Here is an 18732-nt window from a genome sequence, read left to right as displayed (position 1 = left end):
ATTACTGTTTTTACAGTAATTCTATGTTGGGGGTTACAAGTCTTACCCCCCAGTTTCCAGCTCATAACATCAGGCTTTAAGAGCATTATTGAATAATTGGCAGTTACCAATGTATTGTGTCTCCCAGCTCCAAACTCTCCCTTCTCTGAGCTGGAGGCTGGTGGAATGCAAGGCTGTCAACAGAGGGCGCCAGAGGGACACACCTCCGCCCCAGGAAGACATCCTGTTCACCTTCTGGCCCTCCATGGCTGGTATTTGATGTTGGAGGCTGGTGGCCAGCCTGGAGGAGTCCAGCTGCACTTCCGGCCACTCTGTCCTCACTGGGAACAGTTTCTGCAGTCCAGCTCTGGCCCCACCTTCTGGAATGTCTTCCCCCACACGAGGTTGTTGTTGTCATTGGTTGTTGTGTCTGACTCTGTGACCCCACGGATTGCAGCACATGAGGTAGCCATAGCCTCTCTGAAGGGGGCTGACTCTTAGCCTTGGGTTTAGGGGTGGGGTTGAGGTAGCCCCCGCCCTGGTCCTCTGTCCCTTTACTGTCCCCTCTCCTTCAGCCAAGACGTCATGGTTGCAGCCTCTGTAGCCCTTGGATGCTTTTTACCCTGGTCAGTAGCTCAGCGCCTTCTACTAATTACCAAGCCTTCACATTAAATTGTCCTCAGATACAGTGCTGGGAGGATGCTATATCAAACAATGAACCGCCCAAGATGCTGCTGGTGGGAAGCAATCGAGCTGGGCTTCAAAGCCAGGAGATCTGGAACCAGAGGACACACTCCAAACTTCCACGCTAAGTTGTCTCAAACATTTAGGAGAAAATTCAGGTTAACTTGCCCTATGGCCTGGACACCACTCATGCCACAGGAAGTACTTACTTACCTAGAATCTCACTCAATGGCAAAAAATAATAGTGTTAGAGGAGGAAGGTACTCAAATGCATCTCCTCAAGTATGGTTCCCAGGTGGCGCTAGTGGTAAAGGGCCAGCGCAGGAGACAGAAGAGACGCAGGTTTGATCCCTGGGTGGGGAAGACCCACTGGAGGAGGGCAGGACAGCCCACTCCAATATTCTTGCCTGGAGAACCCCCATGGACAGAGGAGCCTAGAAGTTACAGTCCATAGGGCTGTAAAAAGTTTGTCATGACTGAAGCTACTTAGCATGCACAAAACCACACACCACCATAGATTTTAATATTTTAGATCACTTTCACACAGAGGATTTGACCCAAACAGCTCTGTAGAGGTGATAAGGCATATGTTTTTATTCCTATAGATACAGAAACTGAGGCCCAGAGACACTAAAAATTTACATGCACAGTTGTACTTAAGTCTCCCGACTCCCAGCTGGGACTTTGTAATACTACTGTCTTGTCTTGAAGCTTAGTTACTCTGGAGTCCATATGACCAAGAGACTGAAAACTGGATCTCGGAAAGACCCTCGTCCTAGTCCTTGGAGCCTGTGTGCCCTAACTAGAGAGTCTGGGTGCCACAGTGAAAGGTCCGGCATGATGCAACCAAGACCTGACACAGCCAGCTAAATAAATAAACAAAAGAGACAGGCAGAGTGGGACTTCACACACACAGAGGAAAAGGTGTCGTGAAGACGGAAGCAGATATCAGAATGACATGGCAACAAGCGAAGGAATGCCTGCAGCCTCCAGGAGCCAGCAGAGGTGAGGCCCAGAAAGAGGCCAAGAACAGATCCCCCCCCTCCAGAGCCTCGGGAGGGCGCAGCCCCCTGTTGCCACCTGAACTGTGACGCCAGCTCAGGTCCATTCAAGGGACCCATTTCCGACTTCTGACCCTCAGAACTAGGAGAGAATAAATTACCATTATTTTAAGCCACCTAGTTTGTGGTAATTTCATCGGTCTCAGGAAACTAACACACTGAAAAATGCAAGTTTAAGTTTCTTATGTGACTGGAAAAGATCTACATGATTGATCCTTTAACGACACTGATTTGAGCTGTGCATGTCCACTTATACTTGGAGTGTTTTCGGACTTATACTTGGAGTATTTTCAGTGGTAAGTTTTACAGTAATGCATGACCCACAGTTGGTTAAATCCTCAGATGTGGGACCTTGGATACAGAGGAACTGCATAGGTGGAAAGTGGACTATAAGTTATATTCAGATTTTTTACCATGCCAAGAGTCAGCGTCCCTAACTGCTGAGTTGTTCACGGGTCAACTGTAAAGCTGCTGCTGCTAAATCACTTCAGTTGTATCCGACTCTGTGAGACCTCATAGATGGCAGCCCACCAGGCTCCCTCGTCCCTCGGATTCTCCAGGCAAGAACACTGGGTGGGTTGCCATTTCCTTCTCCAATGCATGAAAGTGAAATGTGAAAGTGAAGTCATTAAAATTCAGAATTTTAAGAACATTCAGGATGAAAACACGAGCTACAGATTAGAAGACATTTGCAAAATAATATTCTACAAAGGACTTATATCCAAATATAGAAAGAACTCTTTCAAATGAAAGAAAAAAGACCAACAACTGGTAAATGAGCCATTAAAAAGAATGAAATAATGCCATTTGCAGCAACAGGGTTCGACCTGGAGATCATCATATTAAGTGAAGTCAGAAGAAAAAGACAAATATCATATATCGCTTATAAGCAGAATCTTAAAAAAATACAAATGAACTTATTTACAAAACAGAAACAGACTCACAGACTTAGAGAATGAATTTACGGTACCAGACAGGGAAAGGTGGGAAGGAGGGATAGACTGGGAGACAGGGATTGATGTATACACATTGCTATATTTAAAACAGATAACCAACAAGGGCCTACTGTATAGCACAGGGAACTCTGCTCAATATTCTCTAATAACCTAAATGGAAAAAGAACTTGAAAAAGAATAGACACATGTATATGTATAATATAACTGAATCACTTTGCTGTACACCTAAAACTAACACACTGTTATTAATTAAGCATGTGCTGCATGGGCTCAGTGTATTGGATTCTTTGCAACCCCCTGGACTGTAGCCTGCCAGCCTCCTCCGTCCATGGGATTTCCCAGGCAAGAATACTGGAGCAGGTTGCCATTCCTTTCTCCAGGGGGGATTTCCACAATCCAGGGATTGAAGTCGTCGTGTCTCTTGTATCTCCTGCATCTGCAGGCGGGTACTTTACCACTAGCATCATCTGGGAAGCCCATTAATAGTTAACTAACTATATTCCAATATAAAATTAAAGTTTTAAATGGCCAAAAGACTTGAACAGGCTTGTGAAAGAAAAGGATGTCCAACTGACCAATAAGCACATGAAAATGTACTTAGTGTCATTGGACAATTGGGGAATGCAAATTAAAATCCCAAAGAGGCAAAAACATACCACTATGCTCCAGTTGACACCAAATGTTGGTGAAGATATGGGATAGCTAACACTCTCATATACTGCAGGTGAGAGTGCGTGAGTGCGTGCTCAGTCCTGTCTCTTTTGCAACCCCCTAGACTGTAGCCAGGCTCCTCTGTTCATGGGATTTCCCCACACGAGAATACTGGAGTGGGTTGCCATTTCCTTCTCCAGGAGATCTTCCTGACCCAGAGATACAGCCCAAGTTTCCCAAGTCTCCTGAATTGCAGGCAGATTCTTTACCACTGTACAACCTTTGATACAACTACTCAGGAAAACTATTTGATAATACTTACTAAAGCCAAACATATTAATACACACACACTCTAATCCAGAAATTCCACTCATGAACAGAACATATACACAAGATACAGTGTGCTTATGTCTACCTAAAGACATAAACTAAAATTACAAGAATACCCATCAACTGTAGAATGGATAAAATAATTGCAGTATATTTACATAATGAAATAATATAGAGCAAAGAAAATGAATGAACTCTTGTACCCAACAAGAGGAATGAATCTCACAGACATAATGCCGAGCAAAAGTTTGATACAAAATGATATGCATTGTATGATTCCATTTATATGAAGTTCAGGAACACAGGAAACCAAGCTCTGGTGATAGTGGTTAGTTAGACTTACGGTGTCCTTGGGAGATTATCTGCTGGGAGGGACCTCAGTGGAGCTGAAAATGTCCTAGATCTTAACCTGGCAGAGGGTGGTTTTATAGGGATGTAGACATAAGTAAAAGAAATTCATTGAAGTGAACACTTAAGATTCATGTTCTTTACTATATATGTTAGATCTTCATTTAAAAAACATTAAATTTTTATTTTAAAGAAATGGCAGAAAGTAAGTAAGGTTAATGCATCACACTTAAGAGTCAGGAAACCTATATGGCATTCGTGCTTCACTAAAACACAACCTCATGAAAATTGATTTTCCCATTTGCAAATTTGGGACATTAATACCTATCAACTTCCGATAGCAATTAACAGCATTAGATAATGTATAAGTATTCTTGAGTTCCTATATGAGAAGCCTCATATAAATATACGGCAATGTTCTTGGTGGCACATTTCAAGATCTCATTTTCACTTAAGTAATCTCTTACAAATACTACCTCCTCTAAGTTACAATTGCTAAAATCCATGAAGTAAATGAAAATGGAAACTTGAGTTATGCCAGCAACAAAGTGATAAACTGAGTCTAGAGTAAGGCTTACTTCTATTCTTTCCATGACCCCTCTGATGGGTGATCATCACAAAATGAAAAGTTCATATTTATACTTATTAATCTTCCTGAAGGATTCCAGAATCAACTGACAGGATTTTCAATTCCAGAGACTCCAATCAAAGATTATAAACAGCCTCAAGCCATAATACTATCCCACTTATCTCCTTTTTGAGGGTTATTACATAAATAACAGCCAGGTTATAGTCATTATATATGCACATAGTGTGGTTCAAATCATATAGTTCCTGGAAATCTGAGCCATCTAATGTGGTAGCACTAGCCACATGTGGCTATTAAATATGTGAACTTGGCTAATCTGAATTGGTTTGTCCTCTAAGTGTAAAATACACACTATTTTCAAAATAGTGTACAAAGAAAAAGAAATGTAAATTGTATCACTGAGTATTTTTATATTGATTACATATCAAAATGATAATATTTTTAATATATTGTGTTAAATAAGATGTATTATTCAAATAAATTTAACTCATTTTTACTTCTTAAAAATGTGGCTAATAGAAAACTTTAAATTCCATATATGGCTTGCATTATATTTCTATTGGACAGCAGGGCTCTAAATAAAGATAGAGATCTTCTTAACACTGTTCTTCACAGGACAGAGTTTTCAGAAAAGGATTTTTAAAAATTAGGGTTACAGTTGCTTATATATTCTCTGGCCAAATTACCTGCCTATATCAGAGATTAAAACCTAATCTTTATCTATAATCAACTGAATTTTAGAATGGTCATATGATAAAATATTTGGCCTACCTGAAGTCATGAAATATTTGACCAGTTTTCCCTGAGCTTTGATAATATGTGACCTGTGGTTCTAAAATCTTTGGGGATACCTGAACTATTGAGACAGAGAAATGACCTTAATACATCTCCTGTAGGATTATGCAGAACACCCCTACATAAAAACTCAAAAACAACATATGTTACGGACTTCCCTGGTGGTCCAGCTGTATGACTCTGCACTTCCACTGCAGGGCGCACAAGTTCCCTGGTCAGTGAACTAAGATCCTGCATGCTGCATGGCAGCCAAAAAAACTAAACCAAACCAAATACCAAAAAAAAACCACTGCTACAAACTGAATTATGTGCCCTGCCCCTAAACTCCTATGTTTCAATACAGGAGTTTCAACCCCCAAACGTGATGGTACTAAGAGGTAGGGCCTTTGGGAGGTAATCAGGTTTTGGATGAGGCCAAGAGAATGGGGCACTGATGATGGGATTATGAGATCAGAACTCTCTTTCCACCATGAGAAGGTCACTGTGAGAAGGCAGCTGCCTACAAGCCAACAAGAGAGCCCTCACCAGGAACTGATTCTGCCAGACCTGAATCCAGGGCTTCTAGTCTTCAGAACCATGAGAAAGTCAATTTCAATTGTTGAAACCACTTCATCTATTGCATTTTGTATGGCAGCTCAAGCAACTAATATCTACCACTTAAAGCAATCTCTAATTAAACATCATTATTAATCTTTTGTTCTGGTTTAGTCGCTTAAGTCGTGTCCAACTCTCTGGGACCCCATGGGCTGTATCCCGCCAGGCTCCTCTGTTCGTGGGATTTCCCAGACAAGAATACTGGAGTGTGTTGCCATTTCCTTCTCTAGGGGATCTTCCTGGCCCAGGGATTGAACCAGCACCTCCTGCATTGGCAGGCGGATTCTTTATCACTGAGCCACCAGGGAAGCCCTCTTATTTAATCTTTTATTAATGATAATTTTGAATATATTACCTTTTTTTGTTATATAAAGGCATGGTGATTTGCACAATGTGGAGAATAAACAAATATTTGTTGATTTTCTCTACCTGTTAATAGGGACAGGCCTGGTCTATGGCCTCAGTAGCCCAACTTGCTCATAGACCATTTCTGTTGAGCCAGGAAGAAGGGTCAAGAAGAACACTCATTATTTTAAAACATTATCACAATGAAATATCTTTTTTTAACTATATAAAAAATATTTTCTTCAGCAAACGGAATTCATATTCCCACTTGAACTGAAAATGCTAAGTTGTTAATATCCCCCTAGGGATCTGCTTCTTGGTATGGTACCTTCAACGATTTTATCATAGCAAACATAATAAAGTCTCATTTTATGCTCCAAGGCATGAACAATCCTGAACGTCCTTCAATCAGTACAGTCCTCAGCCTGTGGCTTCTGGAATAACATTTTTAAAGGCACTAAAAAAAGAAAGAAAGGGTCTCTGCCCAGGGGACAGAATCAGGTGCTTTGTTTCTTTAGAAATCTTCAAAACACCTTCAGGTACATGGTTTTAAAGAAAGAGAGGCAAAACAAAACAAAACAGTAGAAAACCAAATAGAGTAGTTGACCAATCCTTGTTATCACTTTAATCCTTTCTGCTACCTTTTAGAACTCCAAAAAATGTATACAATTTTGTTTGTCCTACACATATCTTCTAGGAAAAAGCCCTGAACTCTGAATATAATCTCCAAGGAGACTGAGCAAAAGATTAAAAACCTCTTATTTAAGGATTCATTTTAGGGAACAGAAGGAACACTCCTCTGTTTGTTTTTTGGGGCCCTGCTGCACTGGCATGCAGGATCATAGTTCCTTGACCAGGGATGGAACCTGAGCCTCCTGCAGTAAGTGCGGAGTCCTAACCACCCGACCACCAGGGAAGTCCCCTGAACTGTCCTTTTTCTCACTTTGAAACCAGCCTCCCCACTTATTACATATATACATACAGCCTAACATAAGACCTCAGAAGGTATACCAGGCTCTGCTTCTGCTGTTTGATGGGTTATCTGGTTCCTTGATTTCCTGGTGTGTATATGCTTACGCAGGTTGCCTCCAACTTACCTCTTTCTCTTAGGTGTTCCTGTTAAATAAGAGAGGATCCTGGGGCTTCCTTGGTATCTCCATGGTAAAGAATCTGCCTGCTAATACAGGAGACACGGGTTCCATCCCTGATACTGGAGGATCCCACATGCTGAGGAACAACTAAGTTTCACAACTACTGAGCCTGTGCTCTAAAACCTGGGAACTGAAACTATGGAGCCCTTGAGCTGGTGCTCCAGATCAAGAGAAGCCATTGCAAAGGGAAGCTTGAGCACCAAAACTAGAAAAAAACCTGCCCAGCAAGGAAGACCCAGTACTGCCAAAAATAAATAATACACAAAATTATAAAAAAAGAAAAAGAGTGAGTCCTGAGCAGCTGCCTCCTCATTTGCGTGAGACTGGCAGTGTTACCACATTTATCAACATATTCTCCCCCTTTATTTCCTCTCCACTCTTTTGAGGTCACTTGAACTAGTCACACTGCTGGTTCCGACGTCCATCTCTTTACTCTCTTTGTATTTGCGTCTAGAGATGACCAGTTTGGTGGCGGTACTTTTCAAGCTTATCCGATCACATTTCTGACCTGCCAGTCCCCGCTGGTATAGAATTCTCTTCCATCCCCACAATAAAGTTGTTTTGAAAAAGCAATGGGGTACTCTTAGCTCCCTAGAAAAGGATACAGTATAAAACTAACACAAGCTTTCCATTCCTGCGGATTATTCTGGCTTTAGCACACCCAATGGCAGAGCCCTCTGCACCTGCCTTGGCCATGTCTTCTCTAAGAGTCAGAAGAGAGGTGGGGCACCCACTGACGTCGCATTGCTCACCCTATCCACCCTCTCCAAGCCCCACATTCGAAGTTCTCTCCCTGAACTTAACTCCCAATCTTCCTACATCCCTCCTCGCATTGGAGTAAAGAACTGAAGCTCACTCTTTTCCATACTCGTCTGATCAGTAAATTCTAAAATCTCTTTTCCTTGCAGAGCTCAGATGGGTAAGTTTTTGGGTTTTGGTTGATTTTTCTTCCCCCCTAAAACTTGCCTGAAACCAGTGTCTGGCCCTCCGACACCCTGAATCTCATGGCGAGAGGAGTGGGCTGGCCAGAAGGGTCGCCGACACCCAGAGCCGTTGAGAACCAGATCGGCCCCGGGAAGATGCAGGCGAGCTCGGAGCCGGGAGCCAGGCTCCCCCGGGCAGCCGCAGCCCGACTCGCCGGCCCCCGAGGCACCGGCGTCGGGATCCCAGCGCCTGGCAGGGACGGCGGTCCCCGGGGGCGGGTGGGCCGGCCGGGCCGAGGGCGCAGCGCCGCGGCCTCTGGCTCCTCCTCCGGGCGCCGCGCGGCCAGGCCGGTGGGTGGCGGCTGCCCGGGCCCCGGGGGATGGCGGCGGCCGCGCTCCGCCAGCAGGTGGCCCCGGGGTCCCGGCGGCGCCGCCTCCTCCCGGCGCCCCTCCTCCCGCGGGGGCGGTCAGCGCCCCGACCCGGCTCGCACCCTGCCGCCGCCGCCGCCGCCGCCCTCGGCCCGCCCGCCGCGTCCCCGGGGCCGCGCTCGCCGCCGCCGCCGCGTCCGGAGCTGTACCCAGGCCGGCCCGCGGCGAGCGCCCAGGGCGCCGGCAGCCCCGGCCCGCCCTCCCCGCCCCCAACTCGCTCCCCAACGGAAAGTTCGGCTCCGGCGGCGTCTAGCCCGGCAGCCGGGGATGAGCCGGGGTCGGGGGGCGAGCTGAGCGGCGGCCAGGAGGGGGCAACTTCGCCCGGGAGAGCGCCTCCTGCCCGGCCCCGCCGGCCGCAGCCCCCGGGCGGGCTCGAGTGGTTTTTCCCTTGCTTGTGCCTCCCCCCTGCGGATCCAAGAGACGGACCTTGGTCCCCGCGCTCCCGCTGCCGGGTGACAAGAGCCAGCGCCGCCGCCGCCGCCTCGGCCGCCGCTCTCTCTGTCCCTCCGCCTGGCCGCCCCCGGCCGCAGCCCCTGCCCTGCCCGCCCGCCGCACCATGGAGTTCTCGGAGAGGAAGCGGAGCAGGAAATCCCAGAGCTTCAAACTGGTGAACCGAGGTAAGCGGGGCCGGGCCGGGCCGGGCGGGGGGCGTGCGGGCGGCCGAGGGAGGACTTGGCTGCCGCGTAAACAGCCCCCGGCCCGCGCTGCGGCCAACTCCGAGGGCCGGGGCTCCTGGTACACCCCCCCCAACCCCCCCGGGTCCCCTCCCCGAGTCGGGCTTCGGCCGCACACACACCGGGCGGCGAGGAAAGTTGTGCGGCTGGGGGTGAGGGGGGAGGCAGGATGTGATTCCGCGTAAACAAGTCGGAGGGCACATCAGGAAATTAGCAAACAATGACACTTGGGGAGCGGGGAGCCTTCTTTGGTATTCCTCTCCTGTGGCTTGGCGGCCGGGTGGGGGAGGACGCGTCTCCATGAGGCCGTGCGGACACCCACCCGGACCAATGGTCGTGGTGGTTTGGGGTTGGTTTGCTTTTTCCGCCCCCCTCCTACAAAAAGAAGGAGAAAAGGTGGTGGTGGCTGTTGTAAGACCGAGAAAGAAGCTCAGTAGGTGTCCAAGCCCAGAGAAGAATTGTTGACATGCAGCATCTTTCCCGGATATGTCATTTGGGCAGGAAAGATGTTTTCGAATAGATCACGTAACAGTCAGATAAGTTATCATTAAAAAGAAAAAAAAAACAAAAAAACAAAAAATCCAGCCGGTCCCTGACGATTTAACAGGTGTACACCGCGGTCTCTGGACTTCGGTTTATTTTATTAGGGGAGAGGAAAGTTGAATAGTCCTGCTTGTGTTCAGTGACTTGTTAAAGAGTCTTTATTTTTCCTGATTTGACTTTTCAAAAAACGATAATGTAAGGGCAGACAAAAAATTATGTCTATCAAAATGCATCGTGTCACCTTAAATTAGAGGCAGGTGACTTTTTCTCCCTGTCATGTCACAAGTCGCAATATTGAGTTTAGAATAATCCTGTTTAAGTGTCGTCTTTAAATCAGCTTGAAGTCAAAACCAAACCAGAGAACCTGTCCACTTTGTTCCTCTTTTGTAGTATCTAGCATTGGCATCAGACTAGAGAGCAAGGCGATTGTTTTAACAACCTGGAGAAGTCACATGTAAGCTGATGAAAATTAGAGGGCGATTGCAATTTCCAGCTAAGCTAACTATGGTGTAGATTCAATAAAGCCTGCTTTCAGTGAGTCTGAAACTGATTTTGATTATAGACATTTTGAAGATCTACTCCTATCTGTTAACTCCGATTTAGTTTGGATACTGTTTGATGAAAAAAGTCTGCCGTAGCTGTACATATTCAAAATATTTGGCTTTGCTTTTTACTCTGTACAGTTTTTTTTTTTCCCCAGCAGTGTTGATTACTCAGTCATTTGTACTTTAAAAGTACCTCCATTTGTGACTGGCCTGTTGGTCTATCTGATTCATTCTGGAATCTAGGTGGCGTTCTTATTTATGACCTCAGGGAACTTACTTTGTTGTTCAGTTGCTGAGTTGCCTCCGACTCTGCGACCCCAGGGACTGCAGCATGCCAGGCTTCCCTGTCCTTCCCTATCTCCTGGAGTTTGCTCAAACTCATGGAACTTACTACTTTATCTTAAAAGTGAGATAAGTTTTGTAGACCTTGTTCTGGGAGGGATAAGGCCCCCAAAAGGGAATCACTGTTAAGAAGGATTGTCTAGTTTCTTACTTAAGCAATCCTACTTTTTGGAAACAGTTGCCAAAGTGCAGTAGCCTCTTTAGAGAAGCTTGTAAAATACTGTATTTTAAAGTCTGACTGACATAGCAAGTCTGTCTTTTTCCTTTTAAAAAAAAAAAAAATTACGGGTCTGATTTTTCTCTCTGCTCTGCAGGTGCATTTTTAGAACTTAACCGATTGTATGTTGAAGTGTGGTAGCCGAATGCAAGACTTGGTTTCTTATTCCAAATTATACTATATTTGAAGTACAAATCAGTATTTTTCATGTATGCTTGCCTGCAAGCTGCTCAAAGGCTAGGATTTCTCTGGATAAACTAAGAGTACCAGGTAACTCTGAAGCGTACTATCATCTACTCATGCAAATGGCTTGTGGAGATAAATTTGGAATCTTCTCCTGGTCTATGATTGGGCAAGGTTTTTTCTTTTCCTTATAAAAATACTTGTCATTTGGAAGAAAAGAAGCGTGGTATGTAATTGGCATCTGTGGACCAAATTTCCTGTGAAAACTGTGTGATCAAGCAGAGCTGTTTTCTAAAGTCAAAATAATAATTTCAAGTTTGTGTACTTCTCCGGAGTAAGCAGAGCAGTAGAGATTACCAGTGACTGCAAATTCTGTGATGAACTTCAAAAAATTATAAAGTGTAGCTTACACATAATGTATATAATGAGATTCTCGCCTTTCTTGCTTATTCATATCTTGCAGGTCATTAGAATTCTAATTTTTGGCTGTTTTCTCACCCCAGATTATCACCATGAGGTCTATAAGATCTCAGACTTCAGCAGCGATGTTAATGGGGAGGCCAAAGAGACACAACACATTTTTTTAGGTAGGTTCTTATGTCAATTAATTTCTCAGCAAAACAGTGTGGCCATTTGCAATTAGGGGGAAGGGGGGAAAAAAAAAGATTGTGCCAGAATGGGAAATGTCTGCCACTGCTTAATGTATGACATTCTTTTCAAGACCTTTTATTTTACAGATTGCCAATAGATCCCTTATTAACATGGCTAAAAGTTGTAATTTCAGACATAAATGTTTATTAGTGTCTACACACAGTGCTAATTATCACTCACTCCCGGAGCCAGAAGCTGACCGTGCAGTTTTGTGGCTCTGTGTTCACCCCATTTACATCGCATATTCGCTGGCATGCTTCATTGGCAATAGTTTGTGTAATTGGGGTATTACATCTTTGACATCTGGATAACAGAAATTCAATTTCCAGAAAGCTGCTATTTGTTTGGTTTTTGCCTCCTCCTTGGGTGGGGTAGAGAATTAATATGCTGTCTGATGATAATGTCCCTTCACCGTTGTGGCCTGATTGCTAATCCTGCCATGAAAAAATTAAATTAACTCTCCAGCCAAAAAGCAGAAGGAAAAGGAAAGTGTGATGGTCCGCTGAACCACCTCTAGGTAGGACTGGTGATCACGGAGCCGCTCCTTGTTCATCCTCCCAACTCTGTGCTCACTTCGCACCATGTCAGAGAAGGGAGGCCATGCTCTCACCACCCTCCTTCCTGAGCCACCCCAGGGCCAAGTGGAGCAAAGCAGCACCTTGGAGGTGTTCTGACAAGAGGAACTGCATGATGGATGAGTAGGTTCTCTAAAATGCTGCCGCTCTGTCCACGTGTGGTTTTTAGTGCAGAAACTGTACCCAAGGGGCCTTGCCCATGCAGTTTGTTACTTGTAGACCATAAGCCGAAAAGGCTTCCCCGATAGCTCAGCGGGTAAAGAGTCCATCTTCAATGCAGGAGACAGAAGAGGCACAGGTTTGATCCCTGGGTCGGGAAGATCCCCTGGAGAAAGAAATGGCAACCCACTCCAGTATTTTTACCTGAAAATTCCCATGGACAGAGGAACCAAAAATGAAACAAATTAGGATTTTGCCACTAAGGATGAAGTACCTGTGAGGTCGGAGTGGAGGACAAATCATGGCACTGGGCCTCCACGGTACCCTTTCCCAGCACCTCCTAGAGCCTGAGTGGCTGTGTGAGAGCTGGGTGCCCCATGAGGCAGCAGAAGTGAGAGACAATCCTGGCAAGAGCCGCTGAAAGCAAGGGCCAGAATGGCCGTGTCTCTGGGGAGAGTTGATAGGTCATTAAAAAGAATTTTTTTTAATTGGAAGATAATTGCTTTTCAGTATTTTATTAATTTCTAGTGTGAAAAGTGAAAAAGTGAGTGTTAGCTCAGTTGTATCTGACTGTTTGTGACCCCAGGGGCTGTAGCCCGCCAGGCTTCTCTGTCCACAGGATTCTCCAGACAAAAGTACTGGAGTAGGTTGCCATTCCCTACTCCAGGGGATCTTCCCAACACAGGGATCGAACCTGGGTCTCTTGCATAGCAGGCAGATTCTTTACCATCTGAGCCACCAGGGAAGTGCAACTACGTAAATCAGCTATAATGTATACATATATTCCCTCCCTCTTGGACCTCCTCCTGCATCCCACCCATCTAGGTAATTACAGAGCACTAATCTGAGCTCGCTGTGCTGTACAGTAGCTTCCCACTAGCTATCTATTTTACACATAGTAGGTCTTTTGGAAGCAAGATGGGTGCTCAGATTCAGGGTACCGCTAGTTAAAACAACAAGGAAGCCAGGCAGTTGAGGGTTCTCTTGATCTTGCTTGAAGGAAGAGAAAGGGTGGGTGGCAAAGGACTGAGAAGTCAGATGGGTACTAAATAGAGCAGGGGCCCCCAACTTCTGGGATCTGAAATGCCTGATGATTTGAGGTGGAGCTGATGTAATAATAATAGAAATAAAGTACCCAACAAATGGAATGCGTTTGAATCATCCTGAAACCATCTCCCTGCCCCAGTCCCTGGAAAAATTGTCTTCCATGAAACCAGTCCCTGGTGCCAAAAAGGTAGGGGACCACTGGAACAGAGGTAAAACAGGAGGGGAATGATGACATTTCTTCCACCAGCAAGCACCGAAGGTGTGTGGATCTTTCCATCCAGGCAGAGACTGTGGCTGGGGCCAGCACCGCTCTCAGCACTTGTTTTCTGTTCTGAGGGTCTAGAACCCAAAAGGTTCACAGTCAAGAGAGGTGCTGTGACCCAGGAGGAGAATATTCCTGGACTGCCCTCTGTTCAGTTCCTTCCACTTATTCAGAACCCTGTATTTTCAGTTCCCTTAACTCGATCAGTTGGAATTCTATATCAAAGCACCACTCAATCTAGCCATTTGAAAGGAAGAACTTGCCAATTAGTAGAAAGAGGTACATTTATCATAAAAAAGGAACATCATATCCTTGGTTTAGTTCATCTCCGACACAGCAGGCTGTTCCCCCTGTCTGCTGGGTACTCGGAGAAGGGTGAGGTTGCGATACAGCGGGTGGACTCCAGGTACAAGAGAGTGAAGGGTGTAGAGCAAGCAGGCGCCAGTGCTTGGGACTTGGTAAGAGGCAAACTCTCCAAGGGGCAGGCCTGGCTTCATCTTTCCTAGCTTGAGCCCAGGAAGGTAAGAAAACATCAGTGTAAGGCCAGGCTTGCGATAAGTTTCTAAGTCGCTATTGGTCACAGAGGCCTTAGACATCAAGAGACAAAAGATGGAACAGGATGAAAGTGCCTGGGCTATTCTCAGTCTTTTGCTCATTCTGGGGAAAGTGGGATATGGCTTCCATAGAACATTTCTATTTTGTGATCTTCAGGTCAGTTTGGAAAAAAACAAAACCAGAAGAGCAAACGATTATGCAAACCTGATTTCTAGAGTAATTGAGAATAGTTACTGATAACGTATGAAACACAGTTCTGTTGTTGATGGTGTCGTAAAGTGGACTTTTTTAGGTTATAGTTCTTTTATGCAAATGTCAGTCACATTTGCTTTGTAAATGGTTTGAGTCCACCCGTGATATTACTCATCGTGGTGTAGAATTCTGCATGAGGTTGTGACACCCGAGGGAGATTGTTAGCAAAACAGCAGAAGCTGTTTGACCTGTGACACATTCCTTAAACAGGGCCTCTGGCATGCTACATGGGACTTTCTGTGTTCAAATGTCCGTGTGTCATACCTGATACTATCTGCACCTGTAAGATTACAGTTCATGCCTCAGGGAAGGAGAGCACGCCAGAATTTGGCAGAGGTTCCCGCCTCAAATCAGTTTCCCTGGGATATTTTTAGGCTGTTGACTAAGGCAGCATATTCAGCAGGGTAGGATGGCTCAGTGGTGTGAACAACTTGACTATGAGCTTTTTGTGCATCCCTCCCACATGTTTAACTTGCTGACAGCGTCAGGAGAGATTACCCTGTGGACATGCACCTTGTCCAGCTGGCCGTGATGGGCCATTATGAAGATTTGAGTACTATTTTGGAGAAAATTTAATTCCTTTTGATCAATTTAACAGATTTTTCTCTTTTTTTTGAGAATATATGAAAAACTCAGCACTGTTTTGAAATGGGAGTGGTACTGGGGGCAACCAAAGAAGTGGATAGGACAGGGATCCTGCTCTCAATGATTAAAATCCAGCGGAACAGGGACTTCCCTTGGTGGTCCAGTGGTTAAGACTGTGTTTCCAATGCAGGAGGCCTGGGTTCGATCCCACGTCAGAGAACTACATCCCACATGGCCTCAGTGAAGACCTCATATGCTGCAACTAAGAACTGGTGCAGCCAAAAATATAAAAAATCCAGTTGAACAAATTCAGGACACAGTGAAGGAGCAAAATTCAGTCATCCGAACAACTGCCTTAGTCTGAGCACTTCCTGTGTGCCCAGCGTTGAGTTGAGTCCTTGACAAGAAGGGTCTCATTTACCCCTCCGAGCAAATCTCTAAGAGTCCTCACTATCTGTGTTTTGTAGACAAGACTAGAGGTGTTGGGCTTCCCTTGTGGCTCAGCTGGTAAAGAATCTGCCTGCAATGCGGGAGACCTGAGTTCAATTCCTAGGCTGGGAAGATCCCTTGGAGAAGGGAAAGTCTACCCACTCCAGTATTCTGGCCTGGAGAATTCCATGGACTCTATAGTCCGTGGGATCGCAAAGAATCGGACACAACTGAGCAATTTTCACTAGAGGTGTCAGGGAGGCTGCCACAGGTCTCCCAAGGGGCAGGTGCCATCGCTGGGAGCTCACTAGTCTGTGTGAGCTGGGAACACCCCACAGCATGTGTGTGTGTTAAATGACAGATGTGAGCCTTTAGGGCAAAAGCTGAGCTAGAAGGAAAGGATCACATTGCGGGTGGGGTGGAGAATGCTGGGTGGGGTGGAGAATGCTGGAAAGGCGACACTGTGACCTCAGGGAGGGTTTGAATAGGCAGGGGAGCTGGAGAAGATTCCAGGTGGGAGAGGTGATGGGAGCCTCAGAAGAGAGCTCAGTATCACTATAATCAGACTTTAAGTGAGGGTTGCGCTCTGAAGTTTGCACAGTACTGGCCCAGCTGTCATGGGGTTTTTTTGGTTTTGGCTGCACTAGGTCTTAGTTGTGGCACCTGAGATCTTCGATCTTTGTTGCAACATGCGGATCTTTAGTTGAGGCATGCAAACTCTTAGTTTCAGCATGTGGGATCTTAGTTCCCGACTAGGGATCAAACCCAGCCCCCCTGCATTGGGAGCACGGAGTGTTAATTAACCACTGGACCATCAGGGAGGTCACATCCCCTGATTTTTTTTTGGGGGGGGGCGGGGGCTGCCGTGGGTGTGGGCTTTCTCTAGTTTTGGCAGGCGGGGATTACTCTGTAGTTGTGGTGCATGGGGTTCTCATTGTGGTGCTTCTCTTGATATAGAGCATAGGCTCTACAGCGCTGGCTCAATAGTTGTGGCTTGTGGGCTTAGTTGCCCCATGGCATGTGGGATCTTCTTGGACCAGGGATCGAACCCACGTCCCCTGCACTGGCAGGTGAATTCTTAACCACTGAACCACCAGGGAAGTTCCATCTCATGACTTTTACAACGGACCTGTGTGTAGCCTGGGTGGATGTCATTATTCCCATTGCCCAGAGGAAGAAACTGAAGCTCAGAGTTAAGTGACTTGCTCATAAGTAGCAGATCCTGGACTAAACCCAGGACTCCTGTCCCAAGGTCTTTCCCTCTGCCTGGTTGAGCCGGGCAAATCCAGGGATCATTGGAGAGACCTCAGCCAGCATCGGGGCACTTTTAGGAAGTATTTTAATGTAAGAACGAATTTATTATCCATAACAGTAGCAAACATTTTGGAAAATCCTTTTATATCTAGATTTTGTCCTAGGTTTAGTGTAATAGTAGATGTGAAACATGTCTTTTCAGGTGTCTGGTCCCATTCATTTGTTTAGTCACATCCGGTTATGTGCTGTGCTGGCTGTTCTCTCTAATGTTGATTCTGTGAAACAGCTTTTAGAAGACGAAGCTCAAGGTGCAGTAGCCAAGCTGAGCAAGCAGGGTCGAGATCTCTGATGTTTTGAATCTTTAAATGGCTTTCTTGATGACAGCCAGCCAGGGTCCCCCGAATCTCGAAGTGTCTCCTAAAGTTAGGAATCCAGCCAACCAGAGTAGTATCATTCACCAAGTTATCTGGGTGCCAGGTACCATGCTAAGAACTTTGTTTTGGGAGTTTTTTGGGGCGGAGGTGGAGGGAGTCACACCTTGAGGCTTGTGGGATCTTAGTTCCCCAACCAGGAACTGAACCCAGGGCCACAGCAGTGAAAGTCCTGAGTCCTAACCACTGGACCACCACGGCAGTCCCCATGTGGAGAACTTTGCATGTTATCCCATTAATTGTCCCCCAAAAGTATTATTATTCAGTGACAGAACCAGGATCCAAACCAGGGTCTGTTGTCTCCAAAACTCTCTTACCCACGTGGGAAGCTTGTTGAAATGAGCTCCCAGGGATGCAAAGTTTGGAGGGGAGCAGAGCAGCCAGAAGCAGGTGGAGGAGGTCCTGAGCACCTGCCCCATGTCCCATCTCCTCTGCTGGCCTCTGCAGAACGGTCAGGGTACCCTCAGCATCGTGGGAAAGCCTCTGGTTCAGATGGTTTCGGAGAATTCCTACAGCACTGATGCTATGTCTGGTTCTACTGTGGGTCCAGAAATGGTTTCAAAAACAAGAACAAGCAAAGTCCAATCTGAGAGCCTCTTGAGGAGCCTTAAGGACTGGTGGCTTCTTTAAACATAAGTGCTCATAAGTACCTGCGCTTATGTGGCTGTGGGCGCAGGCTTAGTCGTCCTTGGAGAGGACTCACTTTATTGCCTGAAGTTTGAGAGCTTTTGCTGCTAGGCTGTCTCATACTTCCACTAATCACTGAGTTAATACTACAACCCCTCCAGAAGGTAGGTGTTACGTCCCTTAGATGAATACAAATGGGAAGCTGACCTCAGAGATGACAGTGACTTGCCCAAAGTCACACGAATTAGTAGCTGACCAGGCTTTAAAATCGGATCCTTTGACACCTCATTCTGTCCTCTTTTCTCTGTGCCAGAGCTGCCTCCCCACCCCCCCCCCCCCACCCCCGCCTTCTGCTCACAGAAGCTGATCTTAACATGTAATTCATCATCTTACCCCATGCTCAGAGACTGAACTGTCTTCTCATGGATTCTAGGGTCAAGTTGAAACCCCTTAACTTAGTGTTGAGTATCCAGCATGCCCCTAATCTCCATCTCCATCTTCAACTTCGATGTAACTCATCTCCCTGGGCCCCACTGCCCCCCTACCCCGAGCAAAGTAGGATTTCA

General features: G+C 46.0%; 1 protein-coding gene across 9 annotated transcripts in view; it reads left to right on the top strand.

Annotated features, from left to right (window-relative positions):
• Nucleotides 1-8258: 8258 nt before the first annotated feature.
• The window catches only part of BEND7 (BEN domain containing 7), an 85864-nt gene continuing 75390 nt past the window's right edge, over nt 8259-18732 (top strand). For 7 of the 9 annotated variants that reach the window (XM_042230559.2, XM_042230556.2, XM_060397371.1 and 4 more), the window contains exons 1-2: nt 8981-9452; nt 11843-11926. In XM_042230559.2, coding sequence (XP_042086493.1) covers nt 9392-9452; nt 11843-11926 — 145 coding nt within the window. In that variant the 5' untranslated portion in view covers nt 8981-9391. Of the gene's footprint in view, nt 8403-8980; nt 9453-11842; nt 11927-18732 lie in introns of those variants that run through there. The other 2 variants (XM_060397370.1, XM_060397372.1) reach the window with 2 other exon arrangements.

This window comes from Ovis aries, chromosome 13 (assembly GCF_016772045.2).
Source record: "Ovis aries strain OAR_USU_Benz2616 breed Rambouillet chromosome 13, ARS-UI_Ramb_v3.0, whole genome shotgun sequence".
NCBI lineage: Eukaryota > Metazoa > Chordata > Mammalia > Artiodactyla > Bovidae > Ovis > Ovis aries.
Note: the sequence above shows the minus strand (reverse complement) of the source record. Positions and strands in the feature narration are given on the sequence as shown.